This window comes from Alligator mississippiensis, chromosome 6 (assembly GCF_030867095.1).
Source record: "Alligator mississippiensis isolate rAllMis1 chromosome 6, rAllMis1, whole genome shotgun sequence".
NCBI classification, from domain to species: Eukaryota; Metazoa; Chordata; order Crocodylia; family Alligatoridae; genus Alligator; species Alligator mississippiensis.
The window spans coordinates 6,293,069-6,310,632 of record NC_081829.1 but is presented as its reverse complement, the minus strand read 5'-3'; the positions used below and the strand labels follow the sequence as shown (position 1 = coordinate 6,310,632).

Below are 17,564 nucleotides of genomic sequence, written 5' to 3'. Positions count from 1 at the left end.
TCCCAAGTGCTGGCTGGACAACCACACTGCCATGAGAGCCAGCTGCCTGAGCTGCACTGATGCCCGCCTGCCTGCTTGTGGCCCCAGCACAGACTGTGGCCTATGATATCTACCCTTCAATGCGATGGGGAGCGGTGCTGGGAGAGTGGGGGATGGCGCTGTGTCTAGCAGGGGTGCCTCATGCCATGCCTAGGACGGCTCAGCTGGCAGCCCGCATCTCAGAGCGGTCAGACCCAGCCTGCAGACGGGCCTGTCTATAATGGGCCATTACTTTGAATTGCTCCCAAAGAAGCAACTCACAAAGCCTAAATCAGAGAGCAAAGGGCTGCGCTGGCTAACAAGGGCAGCGCAGGGAGTCCTTGTGGGTCCCTCCACCTGGAGAGGCCCCGGACATGAAAGATGTCTTGGGGAGGGGAGAAAGAGCTATGAGAGCCTGAGCTGGGCTCCCCAGAGGCTGGGCATGACCGGAGATCTCATGTGCACAGGAACATCCACACGCGTGAGCACATGCATGTGCACAGGTAACCAGAGCTATGCTACAGGCACCCACAGGGCAAGAATCAGGTCCGTGCCTGCCCTCCGAGACCATGGTCCCTCCCTCCCTTGCACTCACCTGTCGCCCTGGAGCACCAGGGGGGCCTGGAGGTCCCGGAGCACCAGGGGGACCCTGCAAGAGCCCAGAACAAAGGACAGAGACTGTTAGTGTAAGGAGTGATCTAGAAACCACTATTCAAAGATGAAGCAGAAGAGAATGTTATGTGATGAATGCCCATCTGCAATGATAAGGAGGAGACAGTCCTAGATAAAGGGGGCTTGAAAACAAAAGCAGAAGCCAGGGTACTGGGTTAAAGGGCTCATTAAAATACTAAAAATCATGCCCCTAGGTGGGAAAGAAGTATGCTAATGAAACATACATGTATGTAAATGAGATACATGGCTAAAACACAGGTATAGAGACATGCTCAGTAAAGAACTCCTTGCGTCACTCCTTTATAACCAATCAGCAAACAAGGATGCTTATGAAGGCTCAAAAACTCCTGTATAAAAGATGCTTAGAAATAGTAATCTGGTGTGCTTGTTACGTGAAATTATTCTGCTCGCACCTTTTATTGCTAGCAATAAACCTTCTTTGTACTTTCACCCCTGGTATCTTTATTGGCCTTTGCATACCGGGCACGATCCCAGACTTGAGCTGGGGCTCAACATTAGGACAGGGCAAGGTGAGCGGTGGGCGGCGTGGGCCAGCGCGGGGACACCAAGGCTGAGCAGGCAGAGGAGGAAGCGCACACACCTGAGGGCCAGGCTGAGGCTGCCAGGAGGTCCCGATCCAAAGTCCAGGGGCTCCCTGGGGGTCCAAGAGAAGGGGAGAGCCTTTAGCGGGGGCGAAGCAAAACCCAGGGTGCAGGCGGCCCGGCTCCAGCCCCAGACGCTGGGGCAGGCAAGCAGCTGGGCTGGCGGGGGGCAGGGCGGCGGAGCACGGGGGGCAGGCAGCCCAGACCGCCCCCAGCTGGCGGCGCAAGGAGCCTGCGAGGCAAGGGTGGTGCGGACAGTCGTGGCGCAGATGGTCACGGCGCTTACCGGCATCCCTCCGGAGATGGGGTCCGCACGAGGGCACGTGCACTCCCCGGGGTCACCCTGCAAACACAGAGGGGTCAGTGCTGGGGGGGGTCCCCCAGGGGCTGGGGCAGCAGGAGGCAGGGCAGGTGGGAGGGAGCCCCAGCAAACTGGGGATGCATGGGGCAGGGCACCCAGATGGGGGGCAGGAAGCTCAGGGCCGGCAGCCCCATGGCTGGGGAGCTCAGTGCCAGCATGGGAGGGCTAGCACACGCCACCCCACTGCAAGCACACCGGGGGGGCAGGGGCCAAGGGAAGGAGGGTGCCCCCCCACAACTCACCTTCTCTCCTTGGGTGCCTTTCTCTCCCTGCAGGGAAGAAGCCGAGAAAAGCAAGCGTTAGAAGCCAATGTCACCGAAACCAAGGGCCATCTACAGCCGGGCAAGTCCTGTTGGGGCCTCCCCAGCCAGGAGTAGTGACCTTATTTGTGTCCGTTCCCCTGTCTGGGAAAACAGGCCTGGCTTGAAGTCAATGGCCAGGCTCCCAAGCGAAAGCTGAGAGCAGCACCCAGACCCCTTCCCCATCCTGCCACACCTGGCCCCTCGGGGAACACCCCATGGGTCACATCCACGTGGCACCACTAGCCCCACTGGCCACATTGCCCCACGCTGGCCAGGCTCCCTTTAGGCTCTCACATGAGTCTGCAACACAGGCATGATCAGGAGAGAAATATGCCCTATTGCCTTGAATGAGCCACCACCTGGTACCCTTCTTGTCCAGACTGAAGACTTCCCTTCCCTCCTTAACACTGGGCCTCCATGGGCTGGCCCCATGATGGGACTGACTGTGCTGTTATCCCCACTGAGCAGAGGGGAAACTGAGTTACAATGAGACTAAGCAGCATGCCCAAGGCCACCTGTGGCAGCTGTAGCAGAGCTGGCCTCCAAGGGTGTTTGCATTCCCTGGGAAAAGGCATGGATGGGCCTATTCCTCCCCCACTCCCCTGCCACAACGCCCCTTCTCACTGGGAGCGCAGCGCCCGGTTTGGACTACGAGTGCAGTCATGGGAGGGGATGATGGAGCCCACCATGATGGGGGCAGAGAGTCCCTGGTTCACACCATCACTGTCACCAGGACTGAACCAGACACCAGATGTACTCAGGGCGAGGGGTGGCAGCTGCTCTCATGTCTCCTGAGATGGAGGCCACCAGCATCGAAGCTCAGAAGCTGGCACAGTTGAGAAAGCAAGGTGGCTCATGCCAAGGATCGGGCCTAGGGCCGGCCGTGGCATGGCCTGATGCGACCCCATGGGAAGGGCCATGCTGGGATGCTGCGGTGCAAATCCCTGCAGGGCAGGCTTAGCTCACGGCAGGAGGGAAGATCAGGAGCAGGGGCATGGTCTCGAGGGCACTGAGGCTCAGGCAAACAGGCTATCCGGGGGGAGCTGCACGGAGCAGGGTCAGGAGAGCAGGGCTGCAGCTTACGTACCATCAGCCCGCTGGATCCAGGCATCCCTGGGAGCCCCCGCTGCCCTTCGCGGCCCTGGGGGAGCAACCAAAATAGCAGAGGTAAGAGGCAGGCGAGGGTTCATCCTCAGTAGACAGATGGGGAAACCGAGGCACAAGGAGACCGAGCCACTTTCCTGCTATGGCCCAGTGCTTAGGAAAGAGCGGGGAGCAGAACCCAGGTGATCTGACACCCCATCTTCCATGTGCACCACCAGCTGGCAATGCATCCTGGGGAGTGCCCGGAGCAGGGACTTGATGGCACGGAGCAGGACTTGGAGCCTGCCTATGGGTCTGCACTGCGGGGGCTCAGCAGGCCCCTCCTGGGCCCTGGGAATCCAGGCCCAGAGGGAGGAAGCCCCAGCGGGGTGGAAAGCAGCACAGGCAGCGGTCAGTCTGCCTGGGAGCTAGGGAGAGCTGCAGGGGCTGGCGTGTCCTGCAGCCCCTTTGCAATCAGTGCAGCCAGGTCTCAGCCCTGCTCGCTGGGCTGGAGAAAAGCATGAGAGTCTTGTACCAGAGCGGGGGCCACAGCAGAGATGTGCCCTCTTTTTTTCCCATCCCACTATGGAAATAAGCAGACAGATGCGGCCGTGCCCAGTGGCCCTGGGGTCACACATGGCACCTGTGTCGTGCCATGGGGGAGAAGCCTGGCACCCTGAGAGCACCCAGCCATGTGCTGGGAAGCTGGGCACCCATCCAGGTTTGGACCCTGGGGGCTACCAGTAGCATCCCAGACCAGGAGCTGGAACCTGGCACTTACCGGTGGCCCAACCACACTGGCTCCTGGAGGCCCGGGGGGGCCCTCAGCTCCTCTGGGCCCAGGCGATCCCTGCAGGAAGGAAAGAAGAGTCACCTCTGGACTGGGTGAGGAAGCGACTGCCACAGGCTCGAGGCTCAGGCTCCAGGTCTTCCTGGCTCTGCCTGGGTGACACAGCGCCCTCCTCCCTGCAGTCACAGCTGGTGCCAATAACTCAGCCACTGGCACAACTATAAAACCTCTGCTAGGAAGGTTTGGAGCCTGGGCAGAGGAGCATGCTCCTGGAAAGGAGATGGAGCTGTCAAGACCCACGGTGGCCTGGGCAGCAGCCAGCAGCATCTCTGCCCCCTGCTCGATGTGCCAACAGAGTGCCCTTCACCTGGGGCAGCTGCAGGATGCCAGGGACACAGGATGCCAGGATGCTGGGCACCTGACTCTGGTGGGGGAGTGTGCCAGGGATGGAGAGTGTTGTGCCAGGATCCTGGTTAACCCTTTGCTTAGCCCACACGATGGCTCTGTTGTATCTAGATGTCCGGTGCATCCCCCTGGAGCAGTTCTAGGCAGGCTGCCGGTGCCACAGGGTGACTGTGACTTACCAGCACACATCTGCCAGATACAGGATGCCCCGTGACCTGGGGCTGGAAGGGTAGGGATGGCTGTGGGGCAGGACCAGTGGCTCACAGGGACAGGATGGGTTGGTCTCTGCATCAGGTGAACTTGTGGGGCTACAGAGGGGGCAGCAAGGATGGGAACAACTGCAGGTAGGACTGCTTGGCACCATGAAGTGGGGTGTGCCCAATGCCTGCAGCAGCTCTTCTGATGGGGGAAAGGGGCTGGGTGGGTGGGAGCCCAGCAGCAGGAGGCAGAGGCCCAGCACAAGGCAGGGGGTGAGGAGCGGAGGCAGAAGGCATCAAGCAGAGGGCATAGGCCCTTCCAGGCACTGTGCCCAGTCCCTTCCCACCCTGTTCCCAGTAAAGCTGGGAACTTGGATGCAGGCAAAATCCCCAAGGCACATCCAGGCATCCCCTATCCTCTGCACCTCTGACCAGGCCATGGCATCTGGCCCCTCAGGTGCCCCTGCCTCTGGATTTCAGCTGGCACCATTTGCTATCAGCACCAGCATCCCCAGCTGGCACAGCAAAGGGCTGAGCAGAGCCAGTTGGACCCACACCCCCATCAGCCAGCTCTGCGCGGCTCATCACCAGAGTCGGTTCTGTGATACCAGCCGCGGGAGGCTCCTGGAAGGACAGCGGCTGGCTCCAGGTCTGAGCTCCATCATTGTAATGAGCAGGCAGCAGTGCCTGCTCTCCTGCAAGTCCCCTGTGGGCTCGAAGGCAGAGCCCAGTGCCCATCTGGGGCACTCACCGTGATGCCTTTCTCTCCTGCTGCTCCTGGGGGCCCTTGAGGTCCGGAGGGTCCCTGAGGGGCAAGAAGAAACCAATCAAGGACTGCCTTTGCTCTCCCCACTTGACGGCATGCTCTGCAGCCAGTCCTGAGGCACCTTGGCATGATACAGTTTATGCTGCACAGAGAAAACCCTCTTCAAGGGCTCCCCTGATGCCCGACCGACCCCACACACATGCCCTTTGCAATTGAGTGGCTGCTCTGTGATAAGCCCCGCGCCACGGAGGAGGGCTTGGGCTGGCCGCAGCCGAGTTGCCTCAAGCCCTTTCCCTGGGGTGGGAGGGAGTGGGGAAAGGTGGAGCTGTACTCACACGCTGGCCAGGCAAGCCGGTCTTCCCAGGCTCCCCCTGCAAAACAGAGAGAACCAGTTGAGTCTCATTCCAGTCACAGGCTCCAGCAAGAAGATGGGGAAGGCAGGGAAGGCATTCGCCTTGGATGGGGTGGGGAATGCCCCGCTGCAGGACGGGCATCATTCAGGTCATCTGGGCCTCCCGGATCCGGCCGGGTCTAGGTTGGACTCCGACACATTCCTCTGCTCGGGGTTATCCCTGGATAAGTACCTGTGGCATCTCAGAGGTGATGGAGTCCCACAGGCTGGGGGGCGCTGGACCTCATCTGAGGTCCCTTGGGCCTCTCCGTTCCCCCCCAACATGCTTCGGTAGTTTAAGACTGAAGACAATCAGAAAAAGGAGGAAATAGAGGCTCCCAGGCCAGGCTGCAGGGAGGAGCCAGGGAGGAGAAGACTTTTGTGCCCCCGGAGCCAAGGCTGAAGGGGTAAGCAGAGAGAGCTGGGAGAGGAGGGACAAGGGAGGCTGGGCAGAGCAGACCTGGCTCCTGGAATGAAGGAGGGGAGAGGAGGAGGAAGGCAATGCCAGCTTGCTTTGCTGAGCTGGGTGGGGTGAGGAGCAATGTCCAGTGTGTCCCAGACCAGGGTAGAGGGAGCTGTAATAGGGTGCAACATTTGGGAAGCAGGGGTTGGCCCAGCTGGGGAGGAGGCAAGAGGCAAGTGTGCAAAGAGCAGGCACCATGCAGGCTCCTGTGGTCGGGGAGAAGGTGGCATGGGGCTGACGGTCACAGAACAGGCGCCCTGGGCTACAGCCACATGCTGACACTCACCTCCAGACCCTGCTGCCCGATCCCGGGGGGCCCAGGCTCACCCTAGGGAGACCAGAGAAGTGGGTGAATGGCAGGGCTCCAGCTCATGGCAGCTCCTGGCACCCGGTGCAGCCTGCACTCACCTGCAGCCCCTTCAGCCCAGGGGGCCCTTGGATCCCTGGGAGTCCTGGTTTTCCCTAGGACACAGAGAAACGTTAGCCAGCAGCAGTCACGGCAGAGCTGGCATCGGCGTCACACTGCCAGCAGCGGTGCCAGGTGAGGTGAGGGGCACTCACGGCTTTGCCTGGCTGTCCGATGCCTGGAGGCCCTTGGTCCCCTTTGGGTCCGGGCTTTCCTGGGATCCCAACCACATCCGAGAACTCGCCCTGGAGACTGGGGCAGGCATCGCAGGCGTCTCCCTGCAAGGAGGCAGCACGCAGAGAGATGGAGCACGGAGACATCCACCCACCTGCATGGATCGGGAGCACTGGGGACTCGAACTCGCTGCCCACCATTTCAGAGACTGTGGGTGTCTCTCGCTGCCTGGGGCAGGACTGCCAGGACCATCAGAGAGCAGCATGGAGCAGATCTGGGAGAGGCACCCATGGCACCATGATGGGAGGGAGCGCATGTTGTGGGGTGAGGGGAAGGGAAGTCAGCTTTTGCAAGGGGTGAAGGGTCCCCTGCAGAGGAGCAGTGGGAGACTGGGAATATGGGGCACAGGTGGGTCCCCCTGTGGGAAGGGCATGCCCTGGCACTGCGGCGATGCCAGGCCTTGCAAAGACAGGAGACTGAGGTGGCTCCTAAGACCCTTGCTGGGCCCTGCTGAGAGCCCCGCGGGGGCATCCAGGCACTCACCTTTTCACCCTTAGGCCCCTTCAGACCCTTGGTGCCAGGCTCTCCCGAAAGCCCCGGCAACCCCGCTGTGCCCGGGATGCCAGGGTCGCCTGTGTTCCCAGCATCTCCCTAGACAGGGAGCAGACAAAGCATGTGAGGCAGGGAAGCATGCAATGCCCAAACCCACCGCCCCAGGCTCCTGCCCCTGCTCTCCTCGGGAAGCTGGGTGCCAGCTGCTCTGGGGTGGGCACTAGAGGCATGCTCTTGGCCCCCAGCCCCTTTCCCCTCCACAGAGTACATGGAAGGCTGCTCCACTCGGGTGCGAGCCAGACCTCAGGTACACGCTCCCAGCAGCTCCATGCCCTCAAGCCACCCACCCCTGTCCCTGGTGGGGGATGCTCAGATGCCCCCACCCAGTCCCATACAGAGGGGCTCCCCTGGCAGGCATCTCACCTTCTGTCCTTTTTGCCCAGGCTCCCCTGGTTTGCCCTGGTGAAACAAAACAGCAGCAGGAGGAAGAAATCAGCCCATCAGGGTAGAAGGAAAGTCCCTGACCCCCCCATCCCCACAACAACATCCCTTCCCTGCCCCTGTAAGGGAGGAACCCAGATCTGCAATGCAGCCAGGCACTTGGACCACATGGACTAGTAGGTGAGAACAGCTCTATAATGGGCCTGGAGCTAAAATCAACCCATCGCACAGCCGCTCTATCTCTTGGGTGAGTAGGAACTCATGACCTTGGGGTCCCAAGCCACTCATCACCATGGTCTGAGGGAAATGTCCCAGCTCTGGAAGCCCCAGCTGGAAACCTTCATCCTATGCTGGTGGCATCTACCATGCCTGCCCCGTCCTGAGCCTGGTGCCCTGTCCCTGCCAACCTGCATCCTTCCCCTCCAACTGACAAGTGGCTTTTGCAGCCAATGCAAGCACTTTGTTGGAAAGTTCTCGCTTCATCCAGACTTTCCAGAGGAACCACCAGCAACCAAGAGAAGCCAGGAGGCTCCAAGCAAAACATGCATGTGCACATTACTGATATACATCAGCTCCCAGAAGGGGGAAAGAAAAGGAAAAAGTGGACTCTGGGTTTCAAAAGCGAAGAAGGTTCAAGAACCAGAGAAAAACTGAGGCCAGAAGAGTTTGCAAAACACAAGATTTGGGGGCAATTTAATAATAAAGAACTAAGTGATTTGCTCCACAGGGAATTTCTGTTTCTTTTGCTACTGAGTCAGTGGCTGGAAACTTGGCTCCCGGGATCCTCTTCAACCTCCAGGAAAGAGGGACTCTCCCAGCTCAGAGATGGGGCTGCAACCCAGGAGTCCGGGCTCCCAGTCTCCTGCCCTGTTTGCTCTGTGCCAGCACCTTGCTGGGAGCAGGGATGAAGTGGCACTGGCTCATGGCTCAGCAAGGGCAAAAGGCATGCCCTCACCTCCAACCCCCTCCCTTCAGCTGGGGGCACCATCCCCTTCCCACTTATAAAAGGTGTTTATGTGATGCATGCAGGGACCAAGTGTGTCCTGGCCCCTGCACCCAGCCCCGCAGAGCCCCGGGCTCAGAGCGGGTCTGGGGGTTAGCTCTTTCATGGCCATCTCAGCTGCATCAGTGCACCTCCGCACTGCGATGCTCACTCCTTCCAACCACCCCCCACAATCGCGCAGGCCTCTGGTCCATCCCAAAGGGCAGAGCTGACTCACCGCCTTGCCAGGCAGTCCCACGCCGGGTGGACCAGGCTCGCCTCTCTCCCCTGCAGGGCCGGGCACGGTCACCACAATCTTCCCGCCTTCCAGCGCCTCTGAGCCAGAAGGGCACTGCTCACACGGCTCCCCCTGCAATGGCCATGGAGAGATCCTGGGGTCAGAGAGAGGAGGGCACCTCCTTGCTCTAAGCTCCCAGTCCCTTGCTGGCAAAGAGCCTGGGGTCCCTGCCCCACACTGTCTAAAGCCACTGACATCTGGTCCCAGCGTGCCCCACCCAGCCCAAGGTGCCCATCATGGAGCACGCCACACTCGGATTGGCAGGGAGTGGGTCTGAGTAGAGATGACCACGTGGGGCAGGAAGGGGAATCCTTCCACGCCTGGCTGCAAGCAGCTGGGTTTTGCCTTGCTGGGACTGGGGTGATGCATGTCAGCACTAGCACAGAGGCCGCTGCTCTGCCTCCACTGCGAGCAAGGGAGCAGACACCGCCCATGCTGGGGGTGCCCTTGAGTAGAGAGGGGCTGTGTGCACATGGGCAAGGGGATCATCCCTCACCCCCAAATTGTACCCAGTGTGGGGATTTTGCAGAAGAGGCTCCATCAACATGCAGGCAGCATTACTGGGGCCAACTATGGGTGTGATGCAGCCCGGGTTGCCCTCTTTAGTGCCCCACTCCTCCCCTCTCTGACTGCCCCCCACCCTTTGGCTGCCTCCCCTAGTGCTCGACGCTGGTCCCTTCGAGCCAGGCCAGCCTGAGTCTCACCTTTGCTCCTTTGAGACCCTCGGGCCCCACGTCCCCTCTGGCACCAGCAGAGCCCTGCACAGAGAAGCAGCAGCTGAGAGGAGGTGTCAGCTCAGACCCCAAGCACCTAGGCAGGCCCTGGTCTGTGCACACACACACAAACACAGCCCTGCCACCCTACCCCAGAAGTCCACCCACACCTGGATTAACCCTTCCCTCCCTGACTCACTGTCATCACACCACACCTGTGACCCAGCATCCCTCCCTCCAACCAGCTGGACAGTGGCAAGCCACCCCCTGCCCCCAACACCCAGCCCAGCCCAGCCCAGCCCAAGGGGACCCGCTGCCCCCTACTACTCACAGGCTTGCCAGCAGGTCCCTCCTGGCCAGCATCCCCCTAGGAAGTAGAGCAGAGAGTATCTGGGTCAGGCTCAGAGGGGGGCGGGGGACAGAGACAGCGATGGCACAGACCCAGCAGGGCCACAGGGCTCACAAGTGACGTGAACTTTGGCCCTGTGTGGGCTCAGCCTCGCCCAGCAGTTTCATGGCAGAGCAGGGCACCACTACGACCCACAGAAAGGAGGTTAGACCTGGCTGGAGCTGATCCAACCCTTCAGTCCCAGAGACCTCCAAGGGTGAGGGGACAGAGGCAGGATGGGGGCAAGGGGCACTCACCTTTTGTCCCTTGGCTCCAGCCAGCCCAGGAGCACCGTTTTTCCCCTGCAACACAATCAAAGCTCTGAGTGGTGGATTCAGCAAGGTGGGGAGAGAGGCTGGGATCCCGGGAGGCCTGTGGATGGGTCTGGGAAGACCCCTGGGAACAGCCCTCTGCAGCCCTGGAGCCTGGACCACAGCTGGGACCAACCAGGGAATTAATTCCAGCACCAGCCAGGCCAAGGCAGAGGGAAAAGGGTAGGCAGGCCCAACTGGGAGCAAAGGAAAGGGCAATGGAGGCTCCTAGCTGGCTAGGGTGGAGAGGGGGTGCAGCCCTGGCCTTTAGCACCAGCAGTAGGAGGGAGGCTGGAGCCCTGAGCGCTGCCTGGGCCAGGGGCTTGGCTCCACAGGGACTTGGATGCAGTCCGAGTGCGGTCCCCACTCAAATCCCCCGTGCTTCCACCCACGTGCCCCCTCAGCCTCTCACTGCACGTCCCCTGCAAGTGGGGAGGGGAACAAAGGATGTGTACTCACCGGCAACCCAGGCAGGCCGATCTCCGGGGCCCCCGGCTCCCCCGTGGGTGCTCCCTCCAGGCTCCGCAGCCTGGCAGCCAGGACAACGGGGTCGCACTGCAAGCAGGGCTCACCCTAGGGAAGGAACCGGACAGTGCGGGGTCAGACAGGCTCCGCGGCCACTGATACAGCCAGATAAACCCCGCAGGTTGCCTACGGGGTCTCTCTTTGCAGGGCAACCAGAGGCAGCCGCTGCATTCAGCGTGAGAGCAGAAGGGGTCCCCATGGGGGGTCTGAAGGGCCCTACCGGGCACTCACCTTCTCACCCTTGATCCCATTGATGCCAGGGTCTCCCTGAAAGAAGCAGACACCAGTGGGGCATCAGCCAGGACACAAAGCCCAGCCTTGGAGCAGCCCTTCCCACAGCGGCTTGGACCACAACAGCATAAGAATTGCCATTTACTGGGTCAGACCATGAGTCCAGCCTGCCCAGTCTCCCGTGTCATAGTGGCAAAGAGCGGACGATGACAGGGAGAGAGACCAGGGCATGAACAGGGGTTTCCCCTGTTCCCCCCTCAGTTGCAGCCTCCCGTATTTAAGGTGTAGGAAGCTCTGATGCAGAGGCCATGCCCTTCACTCCCCTGCTCAAGTGATGGATGCCCCTTTCCTCCAAGAACACGTCCAATCCCTTTGTGAATCCGGCTAAGCTCTCAGCTTCCACCACATTTGGTAGCAGAGCTCCACGCTTTAATGACGCGCTGCGTGAAAAAGCACAGTCCGATGTCCCGGTGGACTTTCTCTTTGCCATTTAGTATTTTGTATCCTTTCTCATGCCCCTTTTCTAAACTGAACAGGTCTGGCCTTTTTAGTCTTTCTGCATATGGAAGCCCCTCCATACTCCTTGCTGCCCTTCTGCACCTTCTCTAGTTCTCCTATATACCCCCGTCCACCTGCCCCCCCCCAGACTGGACACAACGTGGGGTCCAGTGTGCCCTGGGGAGCCCTCCCCGCAGCTTTGCATCCTGTGGACTGTCTGCAGGTTCTGCATCTGAAAGTGCTACTGGGGCTAGGAGGCATCACCGTCCTCTGCAGAGCAGAGCGGCTAGCTTTGTGTGTCATAGGCCCCATACTGCCCACAGCTGGAGGAGACTCTCTGGGGGCCCCCACCCCATGGTCTCAGGGTAAGGAGATGTGGCCCAGGCTGGCATGGAGTCACTAGCAGTGTGAGCTGTGACAATCCCCAGAGCACAAGACTCCGGAGCGAAGGCATCACCTACCCTGTCGCCCTTGTGTCCACGGGGTCCCGGCTTGTCCTGGAGGGGGGAAAACCAAGCAGTGAGATGGAGCAGGGCTGTGCGGCTGCCTCGCTGCAGGTCCTACCACCAGGGACCACAGGAGGCAAGCGCGAGGTTTTGCTGGTTGCGTGGGTGCTGTGTGCTGCCGCACAGCCCCTCATACCCCTGCTCAGCCCCGTTGGTGTCTGGGCTACCCCCAAATAGGGACTCCTTAGTAGGGCATGGGTGGTAACCGGTGAACAGAGCCAGGCAGATAGGGCTGGATGGACCATGAGACTGCAAGCGTTTTGGGGGGAGCAGGACCTGCCCTGGCTGGTGCCAGCTCTGGGCTGGATCCCACACCTGGGGAGGAGCGGGACGGCCAAGCCCCTGGGAGCTGGGTGGGCAGATTGGGCACTGAGTGCTGACCTCCATCCTGCCTCTCATCTGGACCCAAAGCAACCTCCCTGATGCAGCCGGCGAGGGCAGCGGGGAGCTAGGGCCTGCATGAGGAGCGGGCAGGGGGCTGGGTGGTGTGAGCAGGGCAAGGAGAAGGCAGGAAGCAGCTAGAGCCCCTTTCCGCCACCCACTCCTTCACCCTCCTTCCTCCCCCTCTGCTCCCCGCGCATGGCCCAGATGTGCGGTGCTCCATAGACAGCCTCCCCCTGCCCCCCAAAGTGCCCTGCGGGGTCCTTCACTGGCAGAGGCAGGGGCTGGTTCAGACTCACCGCGATCCCAGCCTTCCCCGGTGCTCCGGGCTCACCCTTGGGCCCTGGCTTTCCTGGGAGGCCGATGGCGTCGACCAGCCCCTCGGGGATGGTGGGACACACTTCGCATGGATCACCCTGGGGGAGGGAGAAGGGGAAACACGTGATGATAGCTCTGGGTACCCTCCACACTCACCCTCCTAGTGAAACATGGGGTCCCTAAGAGGAGGTGACTGCATCTGATGCGAACACGAGGCACACGCAACTTGGGGTCTCCCCATGGCTCCGGGGGTGCAATGCAGAGGGCCCAGAGGGGTTAGGTCTTGCCAGGACCCAACGGAGTGCCCAGGCAGGGTTGGGTGGTGAGGGCACATGGGACTATTATGCCCCTGCATCACCTCTATCTTGGGAGTCTCTCCAGACAGCCACAAAAGCGCCAGGGAGGGGTAGGCAGGGCAGGAGAAAGGCTGAGGCTTCTCCATGTGCAACAGGCAGCCTCGGGGCATCTCCATTCCCTGCCGCACTGCGCTTCTTCCCAAACTGCCTCTCCCGCCCCTGCTGCGGTACCCACCTTGTTGCCTTTCAGGCCGGGGGTCCCGGGCTTCCCCTGAGAAACAGATGCTGGTTACACACCGCAGAGCTGATGAGCAAGCCCCAGCACAGGGCACTGGGCAGCAGCAACCCCCTGTAGCCCGCTGGGGAGAGCACCAGCTTGTTGCAGCAAGACACCCCCCAGCTCACAGCCCCTTGCCACCTGCTCACGATCAGCAGCCCCGAGCTCCCTCGGCCAATGCTCCTCACCTCTGCCCTGCCCCTCAACACACACCACTGCTCAAACACCTCCACCTGCTGCGGACCCCCTTTCCCTTGGCCGTTCTGGTCCCAGGCCTTGCCTGAGAAGGGGCTGTCCTGATGGGCAGTGCCCAGCTGGCTCCTTTGGCTCCCCTGATCTGTTAGCTGCATTTGAACCCATCTCTCCGGAGGAGAGAGGCCGGCATGTTAGCAGCTCTAGGACAGCTAGTGGGGCCTCGGCCCAGAGTCAGACGCTCCCAGCCCCTCCCTGACAGCTGGGCTCAATGCCCACCTCTGCTCCTGCCAAGCAGCTGAAATGCAAAGCCACAACCCCCCCTGCCCACCCCAGCGCTGAGCCCACAACCCCCCACTCCCAGGCCAGAGGAGGCTGGCACTCACGGGTTTCCCAGTTGAACCTTCGGGTCCAGGAGCTCCCGAATTACCCTAGAAACAGAGGCCAGAGAGAATGCAAACAGCCTGAGCCCGGGGCTGGCCAGACACCAGGCAGCGCCAGGGAAACGTGGTTGGCTGGACCACACCACAGCCAAGAGCTGAGCTGCAGGGGCAGTGCATGAGGCTGGGGATTAGTGTGGGGTTCCTGAGGTTACAGCTCCCCTGCAGCCCCCCTGGTCCTACACACAGGCTTGAGGATGCCCCTCTATGCTGCCCTGTAGCCATCCTGCTACCCCAGCCCTGGGCTCTCTGCTCCCAGCTCTGCTGATGCTGACCTATAAGCCCCTGGCTCCCTGCACTCAGCCCCACCATTGCCCCAACCCTGCTCCTCCACCCCTCGCTATCCTGTCCCAGAGATGCCCACCCTCTACACAGGTACAGCTGGGGGCTGCCAAGCTACCTCCCTCTGGGGAAGTCTCTGCCCATGCCAGGCCTATGCCCAGGGAAGCTGCATGGGGAGCCAGCAGGAAGAAGCAGAGCCTGGACAAGAAACTCAGCTCTGCTGCACAGATGCACAGACAGTCCCCAACTCCGAGACGCGGAGCTGACATCACCCCAGCTTGCTGCTTCCCGCGGGCTTGCCAGAGCTTCAGCCCGTGGGTGGCGGGTTGGATTCTCCTTGGAAGGAGATGAAAGCAAAAGCAGCCCAATTCCACCCGCTCCCCCGCTGCCCAGCCACTTCCTCTCCCCGAAGCCCTTGAGCTCCCAGCTCAGGGATCTGTCCTCCCTCCCATCACCCCCCTGCCCTTCACTACGGCTCGGGGACAAAGGCAGGCAGGGGGGCAGCCTTGCTAATGGGGTCTGTCTCAGCCCCCTTTGCTGTGGGGCCTGCTTCCTGCTGCTCCACGTGGCAGCTGTGGCCTCTGCTGGAATGAGAGGATGGGTACCAAGGTCCAGGGGTCCTATCTGAGCAGGACCCTCCATCCTGGGCCGGCTCCAGACCCAGAGGAGATGGGGTTCTCTTAGGCATGGCTATAGCCCTGCCAGGCCCTGCCCTGGGCACGCTGGCTTTTACCTGTGGAGGAGACACTAACCTTTTCTCCTTTAGGACCCGGTGGGCCCCCAGGGTCCCCCTGGAATAAAGACAGAGGGGTTAGCCCAGCCTGGGGGGAATGCGGTCACCGCAGCGCTGGACCCCAGCATCCCAGCTTGGTCCGTGAGCAATGGGAAGCCTGCAGCTATGGCACACACAACTCCCCCCACCCAGCCATGCCATGGACTAGAGTTAATTATGCAGCCCACTGGCCCCAAGGATTGCTGGAGCCCCCCAAGAGGCTGGCAGGCTGGAACGGCAACTGTGCACATCCCATTGGAGAGGTGGCCGGGGGGCCTGGGAGCCTAACCAAATCCTTACCGGCTTCCCTGGCAGTCCGATCCCTGAGGGCCCGGGCACCCCAGGTGGACCTGGCTCTCCAGCGAGCCCCTCTGGTCCTACAAGCCCTGGATCACCCTAGAAAGTAAACAGAGCCATGAGCCTGGCATCTTCTGCCACCGGGTCCCCATCCACAAGTCATCTCTTGCCCACCGAACCCTCAGCACAGTACCTTCTGGCCCTTGGGCCCCACCACACATATCTCTCCAGGCCGGCCCTGTCAGGGAAGGAAAGAAGAGTTAGTCATCCCTGTAGCTTCACTGGGGCAAGGCCTAGCTTTTTGCTTTGTGCCTGTACATCACCTTGCACCATGCAGACCTGTTCCATGACTTGTTCTGCTATCATGACACAAGTAATAAATAACACCGCTGCATGCTGGAGTCTGGAGAAGAGAAGGCCAAGAGGGGATTGAATAGCAGCCTTTGATGACTTGCAGGGGGGTTGCAAAGAGGATGGAGCTGGGCTGTTCTCAGCGGTGGCAGATGATAGAACAAGGAGCAATGGGCTCAAGTTGCAGCAAGGGAGGTTGTGGTTAGATATTAGGAAAACCTCTCTCATAAGGAGAGTGAAGCACTGGAACAGGTTACCCAGGGAGGTTATGGACTCTCCAACCTTGGAGATGTTTAAGACCCAGAAGCCTAGTTGGGGCTGGTCCTGCTTTGAGCAGGTGGTTGGACTAGATGTGACCTCCTGAGGTCCCTTCCCAACCTCATTTTCTATGATTGTGGCCCCTGGAAATGTCAATGTACCTTGGAGGCAGGCCTGCAGCATAGGCAGACACACCTGAGCCAGCTTTCAACTAGCTGCCTGGGGCACCGATAGCAGTGAAGATGCAGCAGCGGGGACTGGGTACCAGCAACCCAAGTACATCCCCCATCCCACGGCAGCGTGCACTTGCCGTCAGCTCCTGCCAGCGAAAGACCATGGCTTGGCCCCTGCTCTAGGGAGTTCACGCACCAGGGAATCCCACACAGGTGCCAGAGCGACTGCCAAAGCAAGCGGCATTGCGAAGATGGCCTCCCACTTATACAGCACCTCCCTCTGGAGGCATCTCAAACCTCTTCGCCATATGTACTGCTGGGCTCAGCAGCCACGGGTGAAATGCAGCCACCTCTGGGGTGGATGCAGCATCTGTTGTACAGCACAGCCACTTAACAGCTGCCAGGGGAATGTCAGGTAGGGAACAGGGCTTTGCTGGTGGGAATCTGTCCAGAACAGGCAGCTCTTGCAGGCTTGGGTGTGCCCTGCAAACAGGATGTACCTCTTTGCACCAGAGCCCAGCAACGAGGCAAGGCCTGACTCTAAACCAAGGGAGGTTTGGAATGGACAGGACCAGGGCAGGATCAAACCCCCAGGGCACACAGCACCCCTGGCACCTGGCTGCCTAGCCCCTGGGTCTGTCTAATAGCCCATGGCCCACCAGGATATTGGAGGTGGCCGAGGGTCCTGGGCGCTGAGCCTTTCTCCACCCTGCTCAGTCTGGGAGAAGAGTGGGCAGCCGAGCCCCTACTCAGTGCCCAGGAGCACGCTGCTGTCTAAGAGGGCGCTCCCAGGATGCCAGCACATGGGATAGAGGCTGGAGCTGGGGATCCCCGAAGGAAGGAAAGCTGGGCCAGGCCAGACACTGAAAAAAAGGGGCCAGATCCTCCATGAAGGGGTAAAAGGGGCTGTGCTGATTTACACCCTCAGTGCCTCTGGCCCACAGAGCCCTGATGGCTTGGAGAAACCCTGCACTTCGGGAGTCAGCTCAGCCTCCAGCAAGGTCCCACCTCCGCTGCACCTGTGCGGGGAAGACCCTGCAGGCTCAGAGCCCTTGGTGGGTGCATGGGGGTCAGGGGGTCTCTTCTGCAAACTGAGCTGGCAACTCTCCCAGGTATTTCATGGCTGCTGAGGACCCACAGGGATGGCTTCAGCACCTGCCAAACCCCATGTCTGGAAGCAGTTCTCAGAGGGGAGAGGCTGGGTTTGAAGATGGAGATGGCAGGGAAGGACTTACGTCGTGGCCTGGGCGCCCTGGCTTCCCGTGGAGCCCTCCGTCGCCTTTCTCGCCCTTCTGGCCCTTCAGGAAGCAAGTCGGAGAGCTGCAGTCAGTGGAGGATGCAGTTGCCTCCCTCTAGGAGGGGCTGTCTCATTCCCAAGGACCCCAGGCCCCTTCCCCAAAACCCCCACTCATCCCTCTCTAACCACCTCCAGCATCCAGCTCACCCCCATGT

General features: G+C 60.8%; 1 protein-coding gene across 3 annotated transcripts in view; it reads right to left on the bottom strand.

The window, feature by feature from the left end:
- The window catches only part of COL16A1 (collagen type XVI alpha 1 chain), a 63,942-nt gene that overhangs the window by 20,554 nt on the left and 25,824 nt on the right, over positions 1-17,564 (bottom strand). For 2 of the 3 annotated variants that reach the window (XM_059729589.1, XM_059729590.1), the window contains exons 17-43: positions 17,348-17,410; positions 15,524-15,568; positions 15,334-15,429; positions 15,014-15,052; positions 13,926-13,970; positions 13,306-13,341; positions 12,756-12,872; positions 12,031-12,066; positions 11,072-11,107; positions 10,775-10,888; positions 10,262-10,306; positions 9,948-9,983; positions 9,608-9,661; positions 8,844-8,975; positions 7,606-7,641; positions 7,174-7,281; positions 6,612-6,734; positions 6,459-6,512; positions 6,337-6,378; positions 5,532-5,567; positions 5,182-5,235; positions 3,820-3,888; positions 3,043-3,096; positions 1,896-1,922; positions 1,579-1,635; positions 1,292-1,345; positions 614-667 (exon numbers count right to left, since the gene is read on the bottom strand). In XM_059729589.1, coding sequence (XP_059585572.1) covers positions 614-667; positions 1,292-1,345; positions 1,579-1,635; positions 1,896-1,922; positions 3,043-3,096; positions 3,820-3,888; positions 5,182-5,235; positions 5,532-5,567; positions 6,337-6,378; positions 6,459-6,512; positions 6,612-6,734; positions 7,174-7,281; positions 7,606-7,641; positions 8,844-8,975; positions 9,608-9,661; positions 9,948-9,983; positions 10,262-10,306; positions 10,775-10,888; positions 11,072-11,107; positions 12,031-12,066; positions 12,756-12,872; positions 13,306-13,341; positions 13,926-13,970; positions 15,014-15,052; positions 15,334-15,429; positions 15,524-15,568; positions 17,348-17,410 — 1,662 coding nt within the window. The remainder of the gene's footprint in view (positions 1-613; positions 668-1,291; positions 1,346-1,578; positions 1,636-1,895; positions 1,923-3,042; positions 3,097-3,819; positions 3,889-5,181; positions 5,236-5,531; positions 5,568-6,336; positions 6,379-6,458; positions 6,513-6,611; positions 6,735-7,173; positions 7,282-7,605; positions 7,642-8,843; positions 8,976-9,607; positions 9,662-9,947; positions 9,984-10,261; positions 10,307-10,774; positions 10,889-11,071; positions 11,108-12,030; positions 12,067-12,755; positions 12,873-13,305; positions 13,342-13,925; positions 13,971-15,013; positions 15,053-15,333; positions 15,430-15,523; positions 15,569-17,347; positions 17,411-17,564) is intronic. The other variant, XM_059729591.1, reaches the window with a different exon arrangement.